At 35.8% G+C, this 20,126-nt stretch overlaps 2 protein-coding genes across 3 annotated transcripts in view; both read right to left on the reverse strand.

The window, feature by feature from the left end:
* Positions 1-2,797: 2,797 nt before the first annotated feature.
* Positions 2,798-20,126, reverse strand: part of LOC129796209 (mitochondrial uncoupling protein Bmcp-like) — a 590,308-nt gene continuing 572,979 nt past the window's right edge. Inside the window, exons 1-4 of one of the 2 annotated variants that reach the window (XM_055837993.1) lie at positions 5,553-5,757; positions 4,536-4,681; positions 4,298-4,445; positions 2,798-4,228 (exon numbers count right to left, since the gene is read on the reverse strand). In XM_055837993.1, the coding sequence (XP_055693968.1) occupies positions 3,544-4,228; positions 4,298-4,445; positions 4,536-4,602 (900 nt within the window). In that variant the 5' untranslated portion in view covers positions 4,603-4,681; positions 5,553-5,757 and the 3' untranslated portion in view covers positions 2,798-3,543. Of the gene's footprint in view, positions 4,229-4,297; positions 4,446-4,535; positions 4,682-5,552; positions 5,758-20,126 lie in introns of those variants that run through there. The other variant, XM_055837992.1, reaches the window with a different exon arrangement.
* LOC129796055 (uncharacterized) overlaps positions 6,262-20,126 on the reverse strand; it is an 85,529-nt gene continuing 71,664 nt past the window's right edge. Inside the window, exons 5-9 of the mRNA XM_055837741.1 lie at positions 19,399-19,572; positions 13,726-13,880; positions 13,001-13,280; positions 10,611-11,073; positions 6,262-10,536 (exon numbers count right to left, since the gene is read on the reverse strand). Coding sequence (XP_055693716.1) covers positions 9,487-10,536; positions 10,611-11,073; positions 13,001-13,280; positions 13,726-13,880; positions 19,399-19,572 — 2,122 coding nt within the window. The 3' untranslated portion in view covers positions 6,262-9,486. The remainder of the gene's footprint in view (positions 10,537-10,610; positions 11,074-13,000; positions 13,281-13,725; positions 13,881-19,398; positions 19,573-20,126) is intronic.

The following is a 20,126-nucleotide window of genomic DNA, read 5'->3' on the forward strand; positions in this document are numbered from 1 at the left end:
TAAGATATATCAGGAAAAATATTGGTCCCAGAACGGTTCCCTGGGGGACCCCACAATTTAGATGGCGTAGTTCGCTCATCACACCACCCACCCTTACCACCTGGCATCTATCCGACAGATAAGACCTGAATAGGTCAAAGGCAGTACCTCTGACCCCACAATTGAACAACTTTGTTAGGAGGACGCCATGACTGACTGTATCAAAAGCTTTGGTAAGATCGAGGAAAACCGCAGAAGCATTTTTCTTTCCATTTAGTGCCTCATGGACAAAATTCATCACAGCCAACATGGCATCCTCAGTGCATCGTCCCTCCCTAAAACCGAATTGGCTCTCATTGAAATACCCATTATTGTTTAAAAAGGACATTAGTCGTGCCTTAAGCAATTTTTCGAAAATTTTTGAAAATACAGAAAGCAAAGAGATAGGACGATAGTTTCCCATAATACCTCGATCTCCCTTTTTAAAGATTGGGACAACAACAGCCCTTTTGAGGGCGTCTGGGAAAACTCCATTCTCTAGACAGCGGTTGAATAAAACCTTTAATACATCTACTATGAACAAATCAATTTTTTTGATGCACAAAGCGGATATTCCATCATAGCCAGTTGACTTCTTATTACTCAGAGACCTAATTACCTTGAGTATCTCGAAACCAGAGATGGGACGTAGGAAGAGACTACCCAGTGGAGAAAGGGACGTGAGACAAGGCCCGTGAGCCTCTCCGAATTCACCGGATTCAATGACACTCAAAGGAGCACTTATAAAAAAATCATTGATGGAATTAGCTATTCGTTGCTTGTCGGTCACAGAAACACCATCAATCACAATCTCACATAAATCTTTAGATTTTTTAGAACGACCCAAGATTTCATTTGCAATGTTCCAGGACTTCTTGACATCCTTACCCGCCGACAAAAAGCTCATCCTATAGTAATTGCATTTACGCTCCTGTACAAGTGATCTAACAAGTCTTTGTGCATTGAGGAAACGTTTTTTAATGCCCTCATTATTGGGGTGTTTTTTTCTCAGACCACCAAGCTTATTCTTTCGTAGTATATGCTTTCTAAGTTCGGCAGTCATCCATGGTTTGAGATTCTTATCTTCCTTCTTATTCAGGGAGGGCCGAGCGCTGCAATTGGAGATTAATTGATTTAATTTACCAATGAACAATGTAAATGCTTCATTCACATCATTAGACCCCAGAACATCCCCCCAAGACTCCCTCCTGAGCAATTCATTCAATTTAACATAAGAAATTTTTACGCTACCAATTGTCGGACTCTGGTTCCTCTCGATGGATACCCCCTTCACTTCAAGCAAGAGCATAGCATGGTCAGTCAAGCAATTGTCGAGCACTTTGCAGTTATTGCAGAAGTGGTTTGATCTATTTTTAGCAAATACATTATCAATGCAAGTAGCAGAATTCGTTCCAAAACGCGTTGGCTCATTGACTAAAGGTTCGAAACCATACGATGATAAAAGAAACAGAAAATTATCAACTTCGATTGAGTTATCCAATACATTTACATTAAAATCCCCCAAGATATAGACATTTTTAGTTTTATTGTGAGTGTGCAAAAGTGGCTCTAGATCCAGAAGGAAGTGACGGACAGAGAGAGAGTGAAATCTATAGACACAGATAAAACAAATTTTTTCAGTTCCAAAAGAACAGCAGAGAGACAGACAGTCAGCGGAGGGAAAAGAGAGAGATTCAAATTCACAGACTGCCAACGCATCACTCACAAATACCCCAACACCACCAGCTCTATATAAACTATTGCAATTTGCGTAAAAAGAGAATCCGTTGATTGGGTACATTGACCTCTCATGATCGTCAATCCATATCTCAGTGACAAAAACAATATGCATTTTATTTGGGAGAGATGACAAATGGGCCACCAAGGGATCGAAGTTCGCCCTTAAACTTCGAACATTCCTTATCATCATAGGCAACAATTGACTACTTTGACGGATACTTTACATGAATATGAGTGTTTGGAATTGTTTTGGGTTGTTTTTTAACAAAAACTTTTGTGAAATATGTGGAAAAAGTCTGACCATTTTTTTTTGGGAATTATGCCAACGAATGTCAATACTTTCCAGAGACTTGGCCTTGAGGAAGATAATTAGATTATGCCTTCACGCAGGCTGCACTGAAAGATATTTCTGTATAGTGTAGATTAAAAAGCAAAAAGTTAGAGTAGGAAAAGCCTTTTTATTTAAGAATATTAGATTCCCGACTTCATGCCTTTATGGCCATTCTGTAAAGCTCTGTTCTTTCACAAATGCTTCCAGCATCCCAGGATGGGATTCTGCTTATTAAATAAACATTTCATGCTGCCTGGGACTTGTCCGGGTATCTCTTCCCGGAATTTGTGGATGCTACAGAATGTCCAAAAGTTCCGGATGATTCAATTTTGCCCATCACAATCTAGATAAAAAAAATTAAAAAAACTCTTTATCATGTAAAATGCAAAAATACTTTAATAGGGTTAAATTTTTACCAAAAATCCCGAATAATCCATTGTGTTTTGTTGATAAATTCACTTAACTTTAACCTCATTTTATTTGTTTACATTAACTTTTTTCACTTCGTCTATTTTCGGCATTTTCAGTTTCACTTCGTTTTTCAACGTTAACAGCGACATCTGTTTTCGACTTCCAGTTTCTGAGGTCTGTTACTATAAAATAATGAAAAAGAAATTTTTGCTGGAACAGCAAACCTTACAAAATCCCTTGTAAGACGAAATAAATAGAAAATAAACGTCCCTTTTCAATAAATTTCCTGTAATAAAGTTCGATCCGAATTAATTTTATTTATTTTCTCAATGTCAAACGTCACAAATAGCGACATCTAGTTACGTTTTGGTGTTTTGAGGGGAATGTTCTAAAAAGGTGCTATAAAAGATTTTTTTTGCTGGAATACCAAATCTTACAAAATCCCTTGTAAGACGAAATAGATAGAAAAGAAAATATTTTTGTGAGAATAAGCTCCAAAATCTAATTCTTTTTGTGGAATAAAAATATTTAGTTTTGTGGATTGAAGGAAAAAAAACTGAGGTCTTTTTTTACAGAATATATTTCCAGGCCCCCTGGGAGCGTGAAATTGTACTAATATTTCAAGTCAACGTGCAAACCACAAAGATCACGGAAGCATAAAATAAGAGAAATTATTCAACTTTCCGCATTTCCTTGAATATTTTGCTTTTCTTTTTTAAATTACATTTTCTTCAATTCCCATTTTTTAGCACTTAGCTATTTTTTTTCAGTGAAACTTTGAGATTTTTCTCAGTGCTGTAACAATAAGTCGAAACACAAACCATTTCGACTGATTTTTTTGGCTTTCCTCAGGCTCTCATGATTTTTCATAAAATTTATCTTACATTGGGATTGAACAAAAAAGAGAAATAATTAAACAAAACTAAGAGAATAAATAAAAATTTGCCTAAAACACTTTTGCAGGAAGGCGCTCAGCGTCCCCATAAAACAATCACAACTTTCCGCAAATAAGAAATATTTGATTAAATTCGAATTTTTGTGCCTCAGAGTGCTTTCAGTCGTTCGTATGTGATGAAGAAGATGATGTTCCATGGGCCCATGCGAGCAAGGGTGGGTATGAAGCCTTTATAGAGTGCCCGGGCGCCCTCAGTGCGGACAGTTTGGACAGCACAGTCGAGGCTACTTGTGTAGATTTTAGCCGGGAGCCCATCGAATGCCACTGTGAGGCGTTTCTGATTCATCAAACGCGTCCTGATGACGTCTAGTGGTGTGGATGCCACTGCACTGCCCAGGCTTGCAATGAAACTGGCCAGGAAGTGATTGGCGGGGGTGTCACCGAGGAGGGGTATGAGGGCGTTCTTGCAGCCATCGTAGACGGGCAGCTCAACTGCAGCAATAACAATGGCACGCTGAGCTGTAGGGCAGACCCCGCGCCACAGACCACGTGCCCCCTCGCACACGTAAATCTCCCGGAAGCACGCAAAGAGGCTCTTCTGCTCACTCCCCCTGCCATCCACCTGCATCCGTACCTTCAGGACATCCGTGGGATTTGCAATGGCGCTCGAAATAGCACCAGCTGACACAGCACACAGCACATTTGCCCACACGCGCTCCTTCCCATCGCTGTCCAGGAGAATTCCCTGATTCGTCAAATGCTTCTTCAAGCTGTAGTATGTGCCGAATTTAATTGTCCCATACGTGGCTTGTCGCAAAACAGCTGGCCAGATCCTACAATACAACAAAAAAAACCCTGAGAATGAAATTCTGCCTCCATTCCCGGACAGTTTCTATTTTTACCCCGAATAGAGTGCTCGAATTCCCTCTTCCTGTGTAATTTTAACAAAGGCATCCGTCATACCACGATACCGGAGCCGTGTGAATTTATCATCGAGCTTCTGGCCCTGAATCTGGAGGCGTGTCTTTGCCGTGTCAATGGGGAAAGTGCCTGTAGAACGAGGAAAGAGAAATTAAAGTGAAATCCCGCAGATGATGCAATTCCATGCAAAAACACCCGAAATGGGGTTATGTCACTCACCAAATTCCGCTGTAATCGATGCAATTCCCCCGCAAATGAAGGGACGATGCCACTCACTGCCCTCCATTTCACGCACGGGAACACCAAGGTGAGTGTCTGTGGTCAACAATTGGGATCTTCAGGGTGGATTTCCCATTGAAAAGCCGCTTTGATGAATGGAAAAACAACAATTTTTTTATTAGGTCATCTCGTATTTTTTACGCAATTGACATTTTCATTTTTTTTGAGGTTAAAATCCGTCAAAATATGAGATGATCCAATATGGCCCTCCACGATGTTTCTCATGTGTTTCATGTTGTTCCGTTTCCCTCGCACACTCAATTTTTCGCAATTTTCTCGCATTTTTCGCCGAATTTTCCGACCGGAAGTAGTTTTTTGCAATCAGAAAACGACGCCGCGTCGATTGGCATCAAAAATTCATAAAGTTCATGAAAAACCATTTCCAGAAAACCCGAGTCGTGTAAAATCCCCAACCGTCAAAATTTCTACGGGCCCTAATTTTCGCACAAAGGGGCTCCCCGGGGGGCTTTGGAGCACCCGTAAATGCTCCAGGAGCCCTAAAAATGCGTTTTACGCCAAGAAATTGGAGGAAAAAAAAGAAAATCACGAATTTGTGGAAAAGCCTAAAAAGTCCGTTAAAATTCAAATAACAGGTTGAAAAATTATATGAAAAAAGAAAATTTTCTTAAGAAAAAAATTAATTTTATCATTATTTAAAGACTCTTAAATAAAAATAAACAACAATTACACTTAAAGAATTCTTAAAGGGGAGACCGGGGCTAAGAAAGTCCATAAATGATTAAAAATTCATTTTTTTCCATTTTAGATTTTCTTTCATGGAAATCAATCATTTTTTCATTAGTTTTCTTCTCTTAAAGTATAAATAAAAAAAAACTTGTAATAATTCATCAGAGCCTAATGAATGTGTCGAAGTAAAATACCGAAACGACGCGAATCGAAAAAATTTAGTCTTTTTCTTGATCCTAATTGCGATTTTCTCTCACCAACATCCCCTACCTGTTGAAAAGTTTTTAATATTCACTTTTTAGCACTCACGTTTAATTTAGTCATCTCACTAACCTTCTAATATTCGAAAAAAAAATTAAATAGGTAAAATTGAATTTCTTAAATTGCCCTATACGTGTAAACAATACCTACATTTCTTCACGTTAAATGCAAAATAATGAGAATACAGATCCAATAGATCAAAGTGAAGATTTCAATTGCGTATTCATTGAAGAATGACATCATGCGCGAAATAATTGGCACTTTGTTGTTATTTTTGCAATACGACCTTTCATCGCAATCAGTTTGTTAAATAATATACGAGGAACACGATACGATGCTTCGCGCGATACTGGGGGCCGTTTACAAAAATTCTCATTATTTTACAATCTGTTATTCTTGAGTGAAAAAAATTTAAGATCATTATTAGATAACATAATACACTATGCGACTGAATTTTGTTTACAAAGAGATCTTTAAAATTATTAAAATGAAAGAAAACAAAAGGATGCTGTGAAATGTTCTTTTATGCCGCAATTTTGATTTTTTAATATTGTTTTTTTAGGTTTAAATAAATAAATTAATTAATCATGATTCAGAGCAAGAAGAGAGTTTAATTAATCATTTAATTATTAATTAAATAGCGGCTAAAATGTCTTGTTGAGGTATTAAAAAATAAGAGAATAATTTACGAGAAAATACATTAAAACACAACAAAAAATTGTTATTACAAAAATTTATTTTTTATTATTTCATTTCGTGTAACATCTTCTATGGTATAGGTAATAATAGGTAGGTGAATCAGTTGAGAGATTCAGTTTTTTTTTTGAAATTGAAGAATTTGTGATAATGACCATAAACACTCTATTTTAATTAATTTCTATTATCCATTTTCTCACTGGAGAAAGCTCTGACACGATAAAATGTGAGTTACAGAAATTTTTCCAATCTCTCGACAGGATTTTCTTCTTATTTTCTTATCATTTTCTGTATCTCAGAAATTACCCTCAAGTATTTATTTTTTTTTACACATTTACGATTTTTTCTTTTAAATTTCTTTTATTCTTTTATTCGAAATAGGAGAAAATGTATCATCTAAGCTTCATTTTAAAAATAAATCGTTTTTTTTCTCATTTAGACTAATTGTAATCTCATCATTTTTTTTCTTGTTTAATCACTATTCGGAAAAATTTACACAAACTTCCACCATTTTCTTTTAATTGCTAAAATTTCAATCCACAGAAAATTTTACATTTTTTGCTAATTTTTTTTTATTGATTAAAATCCTATTTTTTTGTGTTGAATATCTTGTTTGCCTAGGTATCATAAGATATACGTACTTTTACATTTCTTTGTGTTGCATTTCTATAATCTAGAAGTGTCCACAGCAATTTTGTAAAGTGAAATTATGTCGTGATGATGTACTCAATAAAATTTAATTTTATCTGGAGAAGAATTTTTTGAAAATGATTTTTTTTGGATCTCGTTGAGTGTTTTGTACAAGTTTTCTGAAGGAGAGATGACGTAAAAAATTTTCCCTACCTCGTTGCCCTTATATTTACCCCAATTTTGATTGATTTTTTTTATAAATATGTTTGTTCAAATCAATTCAGATGTCTTTAAAGCTTTGAATTTAATTGAAAATATTTTTTAAAATTACTTTTAAAGCCACAAAAAGATAAATTAAATTATGAAACTTGTGGATAAAACAAGCCTTTTCTTTTACAGTGCATGTCCACCACCTAAGAAAGAAGGCTAGTCATTCTAGTATGAATCAGTCCCCAAGGAGGTAACCAAATTTTGTTTTTAAATTATCGTAGGGCATTACTAAAGACTCAAGAAAATCGTGGCAATTTCCCGGAAAAGCGCTGGGAAATATACGAATTTTCACATTTTATGTCAAATCGGGTGCAAACTTCTTTGAATTTTTTCTTAATTTCTAGTTATTCTAGAAAATTCTTTTCTGTGTCATATGAAAGCTATTTAAAGGCCTAACAATATATATTTAAACCATTTTCCTACGGTGGAAAACTCACGAGATTTTCCGGCATTGAACTATTCTTTCGCTTCCCATTTCTCCAATATTGAACGTGACCAATTTTAAAATATCTCATTTTGTAGCGTTTTTAATTATCTTTCATTTGGTATAGCACTTGCAGGGAAAATCCGCTGGGAAAACTCGCTACAGAATGATTTTCCAAAATTAAGCACATTTTCGCGTTGGAGAAAAAGAGATAGGCAATTTTTTCTCTTTGATGTTTCCAGAATGTTCCAAGAATTCGCCTAGAAAAAAATACTTGGTATGCCACGATTGTGGTATACCAACTAATTGTCCATCTCTTTTTCTCCAACGCGAAAATGTGCTTAACTTTGGAAAATCGTTCTGTAACGAGTTTTCCCAGCGGATTTCCCCGGCAAGTGTTATACCAAATGAAAGATAATTAAAAATGCTACAAAATGAGATATTTTAAAATTGGTCACGTTCAATATTGGAGAAATGGGAAGCAAAAGAAAAGTTCAATGCCGGAAAATCTCGCGAGTTTTCCACCGTAGGAAAATGGTTTAAATATATATTGTTAGGCCTTTAAATAGCTTTCATATGACACAGAAAAGAATTTTCTAGAATAACTAGAAATTAAGAAAAAATTCAAAGAAGTTTGCACCCGATTTGACATAAAATGTGAAAATTCGTATATTTCCCAGCGCTTTTCCGGGAAATTATCACGATTTTCTTGAGTCCTTAGTAATGCCCTACGATAATTTAAAAACAAAATTTGGTCACCTCCTTGGGGACTGATTCATACTAGAATGACTAACCTTCTTTTTAGTTTGTTTTCTTTTGAGTACACCTTCAAGTACATAATTCAACATACCTACATTGCACTCATTTTGCTACCACGTTCACTTTCATCCCCAAAAGGATTTTTACCATTTAATATATTTTTTGTAGGTAATTGTAATTGTGACGGAATTAAATCCAATCTCTCAGCTAATTAATTCACTATATTTACACATTTTCTTTTTCTTTTTAAATCTAAACGAATTCATTTTGGATGCCATGGTGCACCATGTGCAGGATTTCTACATATTCTCATTTTTTTTTCACCCACTTTTCACACATTCAATTCACGCGGAATTTCCAAGTATTTCGGAATGAGTGAATGTGAGAAATATTGTGGCAAACACTTAGTTTTTTTTATCACTTTAATGTGTTGATGTGTGTTTTGGCAAAGTCCGGTGAAGCGGGGCCGTAAAAAGCTTTTTACGACTTCCGTAAATTAAGAGAATTTTCATCTTGTGTCGCATTTATTGCGCTTTAGGGCGCAATTTTGTTCTCTTTTCCCGGATTTCCGCTCAAATATCGATGGAAAGTGTCAATATAGGTACAATATATATATTTTTTTAAATATTGGCAAAAATTGAACTTGAGAAAGATATTTTTTGTTTGAGGAGTAAATATACGGATCCAAATGGAAATTTATTGCTGTTTTTCCCCACTAAAACCCAGGCAGGGGTACATTATAAAACACATTTCAAAAGTAATAAAGAAATATACAGACCGAAAAGGCCGTTTAAAATGGCAGTTATTGTTTCGAATAAAAATATTACAAATAAAACGTAGTAGTCCTTGAACACAAATGTCTAGTTTTTTTTTTACATTTTCTTGTCATTTGTTTTTCTTTTCTTTTGTTTACACATCAAACAAGGATAGTTTTATATATTTTTTAGATGGAAAATTTGGTACTTCTAGCCGGAAAATGTATCAAAAGAACAATTCTTTCCATAACATTAACTCAACTAATCCAATTCATGCCTATACCCTTAATGAACTACGTTGGGATTAAAACCACTAATTTTTAGTGATAAACGTTGCAGTTAATGGCTCCTTTTTTACTCCTAAAAGAGTAGTATTTGAATTATATACCTACAGAAAGGACACCGCAGTTTAGTATTTCCTTCGGCACATGCGACACAGGATGGCAAGGAAGATTGCCAAAAGGAGACTCAAGCCAGCCGCAATGAGAAGGAGCTTAAAGTAAGGTAGATCCTCAGGTGGGGTTCTATGGCAAATTTCTGGTGACTCATCCGTTAGGTGGGTGAGGGTTTTGAGGTGATCATCGTAGATACCCAAACGTGCTAGATTCTCCTCGATATACTGAGCAATCCTATCGAGATTCGTGAGACTCACAGTGACATTTGGGCAATTCATAATGCCATTGCACACAAGATGCTTCGGGATGCAGACGGATGTGTCTCCGGGGCAGCGAAAATCACAGTCACCCCCTTGAAGCATAGACGTTGCCAGGGTACCATCGGCATTTCGTGGCAAGTGGAATAGCTCTGTCCACACAAGCCTAAATGCATTGCGTCCTGGTGTATTGTCACCAATGTACTGGATTAACACAGGAAGGGGTTCATTCTCATTGTCAAGTGCTCCCAATTCTGCAGCCGACAGTATAGGGAGATCCCTTGCAAGGCTTGTATTGTCAGGACAAATAATGAATCGTGGCTCTAGGCGTCCGGCGAGGTACACCTCAATACGTCCCTGATCGCAAGATCTCTCAGAGAAGCGTGCCTTGTCGAGATGTAGCCACAGATCTCTCTGTGAGGCTACACGCAACTCCCATATGCACTTATCGTGTTTATGTTCACCCGAAACTGGAAGCCCCAAGGCATTCCTGTAGGGGAAGACAAGTTCCCCATCGGGTGATGGTCCAATTGTTATGGGACCACATAGGGGCCCATGGGCAAATTCGTAGTTTGCCTCAAATAGTGGATTTGTATTCTTAAAGTATGACCCAGTTGCATGTTGTCCCTGAACAATCATCTCGAGATTCATTTGATCACCTGATGAGATTACACGCACAGCACGGGGGATGTTGTCACAAAAGCAAGCCAAATGATTCTGCTGCTTATCACGATCTTCCCAAACAACAAGCTTATCGACGCGTTCCTCGTGACAGCGTGTACAGGAGTTCATGTTATATGGAAGATCCTGAAATTTAAAAGGAAAAAATTACTTATTGATCACCTTTTTGGTAAAACATGAGAATCTCTCTAAAGACTCACCTTGAAGGAAATTGAAGTGACTTCAACAACAACCCTTGCATACAATCTCTTATCTGTGACAAATTTATATTGGCACCTCACGTCACTTCCGGCAGTTCGTTTGTAGATTAGAGTATTGAGGGGTGATCGTAGCTTCCCTCTTGTGTACTTCCACGCGTAGAATACCTCATCGCAGAGGGTATTTTGGACAGCATCTCCAAATTTGGTGTTGTTGAAGAAGTCATAGTGAGCCCAGTAGTAGAGAGAGCTACCACTGTAGGATCCCGTATGGGATTCAAAACGAACATAGAGGGATCGTCCGGTGCTGACGAAATCCACCTTCTCCATTGGACGTGAGAATGTATCACAGAATGTCTTGATAATGCGTGCTGGATCGGGGCGTCCTGAGTCGTAAATTGTTAAGGATTCAGCGCAATCTCCTTCGTATTTTCTAATTGCCGCCTCTATGCGATTAATGCGGAAGCTGTAATGGAAAAAGGAAAATTGTTTAAGTTTTTTGTATATTTAAATTATTATTTTTTAATATTTTAAGTTCTGACGTGGGTGTTTATTATTTTTGTTAATCCGGTCTTCGTCATTCGATCCATTGAGAATTCCATCCATTGAGAAAGACTCGGAGGGAGCCAAAAGCTCTGGAAAAAGAATTTGAGTTTTCCTCTTAACTTCTGGTTAAAAAGAAAAGCCCCTACTGACGAAGATCGGATTAGCAAAAATAATATTTTTTAATAAAAAAACCTTTTTTAAATGCATTCATTTTTTTTAATGATTTAATTGACCCCAAAATTGCTCCTAACAGTGCAGTTCTAACGATTGATAATCTCTTATTAACATTTGAAGTTTTTCTTCTAACGACAGATATTCAATTTCAAACTCTCTACATTTAATTCTTTTGATGTCTTTGTACAAACGTTTAACAGACTTTTTTCTAACGTTTGACATTTTTTTATCTTTAACGTTTGATGTTTGTTCTAACGTTTAGAAATCTGTAATAGTTTAGAATCTTTTTTTTCTATCGTTGACGTATATTTTTACGTTTGACATACCTTTTCCTATCTAGATGGTTATTCTAACATTTGATTTGACTTTTGGCATCTGTTCTTCCTTTTTACATTTATCCTAACGTTTAACATATCTTTTCTAACATCTGATGCTCAGTCTAAGATTTTATGTATTTTTTTTATTTTATTTGACATGTATTTTCGAAGGTTTAACAATTTCTTTTTAACAATGTGACATTACCTGTCAAAAGTTTGACGTTTTACTCTTGAAATCTATTTTAAAAGTTTTCTTAGAAATTTTTTGGCAGTTTTTTTTTCTATAAAAGAAAATCTGAGCTGCTAAAGCCTCTTCCTAAAATTTTAAGAGTTTTATCTATAGCTAAAAAATCTCTCCCTAGACACCTACCCCACTGCTTTTATATAAATTAAAATAACTAATGATTAAACGAATGATGGCAATAATTTAAAGTATACGCTGCGTTAAAAGAAAATGCTTGGGGACTCTTTCTCCCATTATATATATGTGAAACATACCTACAGCATAAAGGGAAAACGGAGAAAACTGTAAGCACACATTCTATAATAGTTCAGTTGAAAAAACATGAAAATGAGAAGAATTCCTTTCAGCTGTAGGGAAAGAGAGCATTTGCAGCATTCTTTCCTAATTGAATTTATATTTTTCTTCTTTATATTGCATTTCTGTGACATTTCATTTCTAAAACACATGCGGCTGAACTTCCTCCACCCACACACCATTTCCCCTTCTCATGGCTTGTGCATATTTTCTCCCAACACAATTTCAATAGAAGCTTATTGTAGCATAAATGGGTTTGCAATTTATTTCTATAAATACATAAAAGTATGAACCACAGAAGGATGAATATTCGTGCTTCTCATCAAAAAAAAATGAAAGAAATATATGGCTTTTCTGAGTCTTTGGGCATTTGTTAGGAAAAAGCTGCAAAAATTGGAAAGCGTTCTCTCATTCACGGGAAGGCTTGGGATAAAATGCACAGGAGGAAAAAAAAAAGTGATGAAAAATTTTATGAGATTACTCGAGGAGCACCATTTCAATGTTTCAATGGTTATACTCGAGAAGAGCACACAAAAAAATGCGGGAATTTCATCGCAAAGTTCCACCAAAAGCATTTTTCTCTCGTCATGTGGAGGATGATGGAGAAGTCGGGGATAATCCTTCATTGATTTCATCTTCTTTTTCTTTACACCCCCAACCCCTCTGGATGAGTTATAAATTCACAATTTCTTCTCAAAAAGGCTCAGTTTTTGTGTGTTAACGTGTGAAAAAAAAAATCATAAAAGAATTTGATGGCTTTTCAAATGCAATCAGCCAGTGGGAAAGTGAGGAGGAAAGTGATGAATTTTTTTTCTTACCTTGGAAAGTAGAGGCGCACCACTTCACCCTCATTGCCTTGTATGTGGTAGTTGCAGGAGGTATTTGGTGGATACCAGTGTGCAACACTGAGGAAAATACCTTCAGATGCACTTGTGGCGCGTAGGGCGTCTGAACTGAGGAGCCAATCACATGCACCACTTTTCACGCCAGCAGTCTCCACGTGACCCGGCCAATTGCCCACGTTGAAGTGGAAACCCGTATTAAGTAGTGGACCAGCTGGGGAGGTAACAAATTCAACGTACATGTGCTGGGAAGTACCTACAAAAGAAATCATAACCGTTAAAAACTGTTTGTTATTCATATTTAAATCTTTCAGTCGATTAGCCAATTTTATAGCGCTTTTGATTAGATTTGAGATCTTCATCAGGAGCTGAATGTTATGTACATCGAATTTCATCAAAAAAATATTTATTAAAAAGTTTAAAAAAAATGTTGCAATAGTTTTTCTACTTGATTTAACTTAATTTAACTCTATTCAAATTAACCTTGCACCTAAGCTCTTCCTTCAGATAAAATGCACGAAAAAATATTAATAATTGGGGGAATAAGAGCTTTGATTGGTTGATGGTATCAAGACAAATAATTTTCATTGCCTATCGCTCATTTATAGCGCAAACGGAGGTAGAGTCTCGGAGCAAGATTATTTTGAAAAAAAAAGAACAAAAGAAAGAGTCCTTGCCCTTTAATGTAATATTCTATTTACCAATAATGCTAAAGGGAAACTTCCCCATGCCACAGAATCTTCCAATAAGGGATGCATGCTCATCACGTCCATCGTAGACGGCTAACCAATCGTACGGACAGTGTTCCACACCAGAGCCAATTTCACGCATGGGACACGTCATGATATTCTCACACCTGTAAATATGTAGGTATGGAAAATATATATAGGGTATTACGTTTACATCCAGGATTAATTCATCAAGTATCATTTTTCATTTCCCACCCAAATGTAGCCATCAGCATCACCAGAGTGGTAGTCGCTTTGGCAGTTTGGGGGATATGTTAGCAAATATTGATCTCTCTGTTGTGGTCGTACACACAGTATAAACTTTTGATATTTATCCCATGATGGGTGTGGATGCTGTGTGGTAATGTAATTCCCTCTCGCTTTTGGAGAGGGGGTGGGGGGGGGGCGGTAGTTAACTATACTATATATCGGCAGAATTTTGGGTTTAGTGCAACTGTTTTATTTCCGCCTCATTATTGAATGCATGGCGAAGAGACTTGCGGAAGTAGGTTTGTGGTGGGAAACTCAACGGAAGGATGAAAAAATAATAATTGAATCAAATGTGTGTGGTGCAACACACCACCCCCAAAATGAAGCATGAATGGAAAACCTTGTTTGATTTCTTACGCCAATAAACTTTCAAATAAACCCAACGAATTCTCAAAACGATACAATAGTGTGGCTTTTATTTTATTAAGTGATTAAAACTTTAAACAATTGCTCAATATATTCTTAAAATGGTTCCAAAAGGATAATAAGCAATGTTTTCAACATTGAAAGTTGTTTATCATTTAAAGATTTAAAATGGATTTTCCTTTTATTCAAATTTATCCCATTTTCAGTCTACATACATAATTTAATTCACTAATTTCACTTCCCAGAAAAAAAACCATAAAAAAAATTCTTTAAATGAGAAGAATGCAAATATTGTTTCTTGAATTAACCGAAATGGAAAGATTTTTTTAATCGCATTGTAATTAAAATTCTATTTATTTTGGACAAAAGTTCTTTGCAAACCACTTTTTCAATAAAGATTGTATTTTACTCTTTGCATTGTGAAATTCTTATTTATATTAATCCTTATCCCTCGTTCCACATGGCTTTTAGAACATTTTATTCTTGGGAATTTATTTCATTTTATTTACATATTCATCCTTATTTATTCTTGGTAATTATAAGAGAAGATTTTTCCACCACAAGACATTCACAATAGGTATATAAAAGAAAAACATTTTCCTATTCTGCTGGATTTTTTAAGGAGTCTTATTCATAGTATTCAAAAAAGGATTTAAAAATGTACGGGTAAGCTGACCAAGCTTACGAGAGCTGTGTTTCTTTCAGTGTACCAATTTTGTGAGAGCAAACTAGAACGCGAATTTGTTTAAATACAGGCAAAATCGGGAAAAGTTGAAAAGTCATCCCCCAAGAAATCTTTAAAACGCCATATCTCGGGAACGGCTCCATAGATTTTCGAGTTTGAGCTATCGTTGGAAAGGTCTTAACCTCAACTATAATATATTAAAATATGAAGTAAATCGATAATGGCATTTTCGAAATATACGAGTTCGAAATTTTCGAAAATTTAGATTTTGACTTTAGCGCCTCTCGCGGTCATTTCTCGAAGTTGCAATGTTCTAGACATTTGTAGGGCTTCACGAAACCTTTCATTTGCACTTGAGTTGATCAAAATCGGACTTGTAGAACCCGAGATATGACATGCCAACTTTGGAAGGCTATATCTCGAGAACGGAGACATAGATTTTCTTCATTTTTGGCATGGAGCTAGATAATATAGTCAGATATAACATATCAAAAAATGAAGCAAATCGATAATGGCGTTTTCGAGATATTCATCGAAAACTCATCGAAAATTTTGTTTTTGATTTTTGGCCCCCTAGCGGTCACTTTTGAAACTTCGGATGTTCTAGAGAGTTGTAGCGCTTGTTGAGAGCTTTCATTTGAGCCTGGGTTGATCGAAATCGGTCAAGCCGTTTTCGAGTTATGATCGATTTTCGATAAAAAATTGTGGCGGCCATATTGACTAAACGGCTTGACCGATTTTCGAAAATGAGGTATCGTTGGAAAGGTATTGATGGCCCCTACAACATATCAAAATTTCAGCCCTCTAGCTATAATAGGGGCTGAGATATAGCGAAAACAAAATTTTGAGGTTATTCAAAATGGCGGACGGGGGGGTGGGGGGTAAAATTTGACATCATAATCGGATGTCTTCCAGTCGATATTTAAACTTTGCCGTTTACCGCAAGTCTCTATCTATCACCGTTCTCTCGCAATTTAGCGTTGTACTCCGGCCGGACGGCCGGACGGCCGGACGGCCAGACGGCCGGACGGACGGCCGGAAAAAAATTTTTTTGGCGCATACGTTTTTTGGAATGTGGGGACCCTAATTCGTGCTCATCCCAAGTTTGAGCCCGATCTGACGACTTTCGATTTTGCTCGGTACACAAAAGCTGTGTCTGAAAGAAACACAGCTAAAAATGTCGAGAACATTTCTCTTACACAATAATGCATCACCATGGTGAAAGCTTTTCCATAATGTACATATGTACGTATCATATCCTGTGTAATACTCGGGGATTTGTATATTACTGAAATAATGTTCAACATTGATTTCTTTTCTAGTGTTCTAAATTCTGGATCTTTTCTGTCTTTGTGCCAATAAATGGTCACATAACAACGGTTAAATTACATTTTGTATACTAAAATAGTTATTATTGAGATGTTAAAACTGAATTCCAGTAATTCTCTCAGGTTAAATTGATTTAATTTGCCTCACACAGATCATTTATTAAAACATTTAATGTTCTATAACTTTATGAAGAAGCCCGAAGAGCATCCCTGTGTGGGGTAAATGTAAATTTATGGTGTATACAGTGGAATTTTTCGACAGGGAAACTATACTAGTATATTTTTCGGAATATGGAGAAAAGGAATTTATCCCTCCCACACATGGTATTATCCTATAAAATGTATGTGATACAGCTGTATGTAATTCCACATTATAATCTGCATGTTCTCTGCCACATTTTCTCCAATATTCACACAAATGTCATGCCAGAGAATCCCTTCGTTGAATCCCCAGCCTCATAGCTTTTCCACATAGATGAATCCTTGTTTTTTTTTCTTGAGGGTTGGGGTATGCAATGGAGGTGTTGTGTATACGTTCGCAATTTATCTGCTCGACACCACACACACACACACACCTTTTCCTCCTGAACCCCAAAAGCTTAGAGGTGGAAATATATGAACACCTCCTGACATGCTCCACCACCGCAATATCAGAAAACTTCATCAGTTGTGCAAAAGTTCTATATATTGGTGCTCATCGCGTCAAGGGGATTTCCTTGGGAAGCTCATAAATGGAATCTCATAAACGTATCTCACCTAAGTTATTGCTTAATTTTTTTCTCTGTAAGATTTTCTATAACCTGAGTAGTACCGTCAAGTGATTTTATTTCATTAAGTATAGTTGTATATTTGGCATACTCTCCCCTATTGGTTTTATAAGATCAATTTTTGCAAATCTCTTCGTTCTGGGTCTTCTACACAAAGTTCGTAAAGCTTCGTATTAAGTATTTTTAAGACAAACAAGTTTTAGTAGTCGATTTTCAAAACTCTACCGGTTTTGGAAAGACACAATTTTCGTTAAAAAAAAACTGGCGGATTTATGAAAATCATTTCATCGGAATTTTAAGGGTTTTTAAATTTTTTGTTATCTTTTTTGTTTTTATGAAGAACACGAGACAGCTTGATATATCCGGTTACACGGAATACTTTATTGGTTAAAAAATATTTAATATGTATTTAATTTTTATGATGAATTAATTAATAAAAAAACCCTACCATCCCTCACAAAAACCACTAGAAAGTGTGCATATAAATGGTTTTATCCCACACATATGTTTTTTGTGCATAAAAATATTATTTTTAATACAATACCTTAATGGTGTTGTAAACACGATAAATTAATACATCATAATTATCATTAAAATTTGTTTAATTAATACATACTTAAATTGAGATTTTAATGAAAAAGGAAGTACATTATGGGCGGATTTATATGACGGGAGTTAAATGTAGTCAATTAGTAGGTAAAATTTTAAATTATTTATGTATTTCTGGCTTATTTTATCGAGATATAGTAGAAAATTTCCTATAAATCTTGCAAATTAGGTCTCTTTCTTTTTCCAAGAGCTTTTTATTATTTAACGAGCATTAAGGCGTGGAAAGTGTGTCAATGTTATTTTGGAGTAACATAATTTCCAGAACGATGGATCGTGAAAGAGGAGCAAATCTCCTTAAACAATTTTATATTCTCCATCAGGTAGATTTTAAATAAGAAAATGTTTAATCTAGAATTTTACATCACACTCTCTAAAGAGAGAAAATAAATTTAAAAGCTCAACATTTTTACTCAAAAAAAAAAACATTCAAGGTAGCCCAAAAAATTTTAATTTTAGGAATTTAGACTTTTTAAATGTTTTCTTAAAAAAAATTAGCCACCTTACCCCTTAAATACTTCTTAATTCAATAAATTCATAGAAAAACAGCGATTTTAGTCCATCCCTCAGCCATAGAGTCATTGAGTACCACCTATTGTGTGTGGTGAAGTAAATTTAAACTACACATACACCTTATAACAATCCAACTTTTGTTCATTAAATCTTTTAGCAAGTCTTTTAACATATAGAGATGGGGTATTGTTGTTTGGGAAAACAAGTCCATTTCAGGTTGTTTGGTTGTTTATGAAAAGGTGAAAATCATTCAGGTGAAAATGAAGTACAATCCAACTATACATACATACATATACGTATAGAAATTAATCTTCTTCACACAATAAAGTAATTTGTAGTGAAGGGAATTAAATATTTTGTTTGGTTTTTCTTTTCTTTAAATTAAAATTCAACATTCATAATGTTTTTCTCGTACCCAAAGTTTTCTTTTTTAGCAAAATATGTAGGTAACTTTGAATGGGAAGGAAAAATGTATCTATACAAGAAATGGATATAAAGAGGATCGTATTGAGTGCGAGGAATCTTTATCCTCGCGAGAGAGGCATTGTGTTGTAGACGAGGCAAAAAAAAATCTCGCAGCACCACGAGCAAATGGAGTCTTTTATTTGTCATTTTCCTCCAGACATGCTCTTTCTCTCACAATTCTCGGGTATATTTTGTGTACGTACAGAACATGCGGAGAATTGGGGCTTGGGGGAGTGGATTGCTCCAACCCACCCCCATCTCTGCATGTAAGTACACATTTTCATGTGGTTTGCCGCCTGCAACACACAACTGTGTGTTTACTGGGATGGGGATCAGTGGTGAAGGGGGTGGTTTTGGAAAGCTTTTAAATCGATCGATGTTTTGTGAGTGAAATGAATGGAAAATAGAATTTCCCGGATGAATTCCCCCCTTTCGCTCTTATATGGGGTGGAAAAGATGAGAAAAATGGGGTTAGAAGGGGAAAGGCAAAAGATACAATGGATATAGTAGAATGTGTGTCACACATATTTTATGACGTGGATAATGAAGTTAAGCATCTGCAGTCTTGGAAGGATTTTTCCAAAACTATGTACATATGTATCACACTACCACACGTGCCGTGGTCATGCCGGAAAAGCGCATTTACCTCTGTCCATCAACGGCAAAGTGCTCGTTCTGCAAGTAGAGCTTGATAAATGGCTGCCTCGTGTGGAGCCGGTAGCGACATTTCAGTGCACGAGGATATAGACCAGGGTATGCGGGTGACTGGACGTAGCATGTCTGCAGACGACAATCCCGAAACTCACGTTCACAGTATGCCCTGTTGGGGAAACGCAAAGGGTAAAAAAACGTTAAAGTTTGAAATGGAAAAATATCCTTATCAAAATATGAAGCACTTCTCAAATATACTTGGAGAAAAATATTTTAAAATCATAATAGGGGCAGATGTAGTAATTCTGACCTATTTTACTTCATTTCTAACTCATTTAAATGCACAGGAGCGTAGCCAGAAAGGGTGTTTATGTGCCTTAATATCCATTAAAAGTTTCATTAGAATACCAAATTCTATACCAAAAATTATAATAAAAATAAAAAAATATTTCAAACGTTTAAATGAATAGGCTAAATATGAAAAAAAAGTCAAACACTAGAAAAGAAATGTCAAGTTACAAACGTCAAAATTTATACATAAAAGAATTTTCTAACGTTAGAAAATAAACGTCAAATGCTAAAAAATATACGTCAGTTTTACAAAAAAAAACTTTTGACATTCAAAGTATGTAGGGGAGAGCGGGGTTAAAAAAGTCACTTAAGGGTTTAGAAAAAGCTCAAAATATCATATTTCCCAAACAGATAAAGGAAATTTAATGCCCT

The sequence above is a fragment of the Lutzomyia longipalpis genome, chromosome 4, assembly GCF_024334085.1.
Source record: "Lutzomyia longipalpis isolate SR_M1_2022 chromosome 4, ASM2433408v1".
NCBI classification, from domain to species: domain Eukaryota; kingdom Metazoa; phylum Arthropoda; class Insecta; order Diptera; family Psychodidae; genus Lutzomyia; species Lutzomyia longipalpis.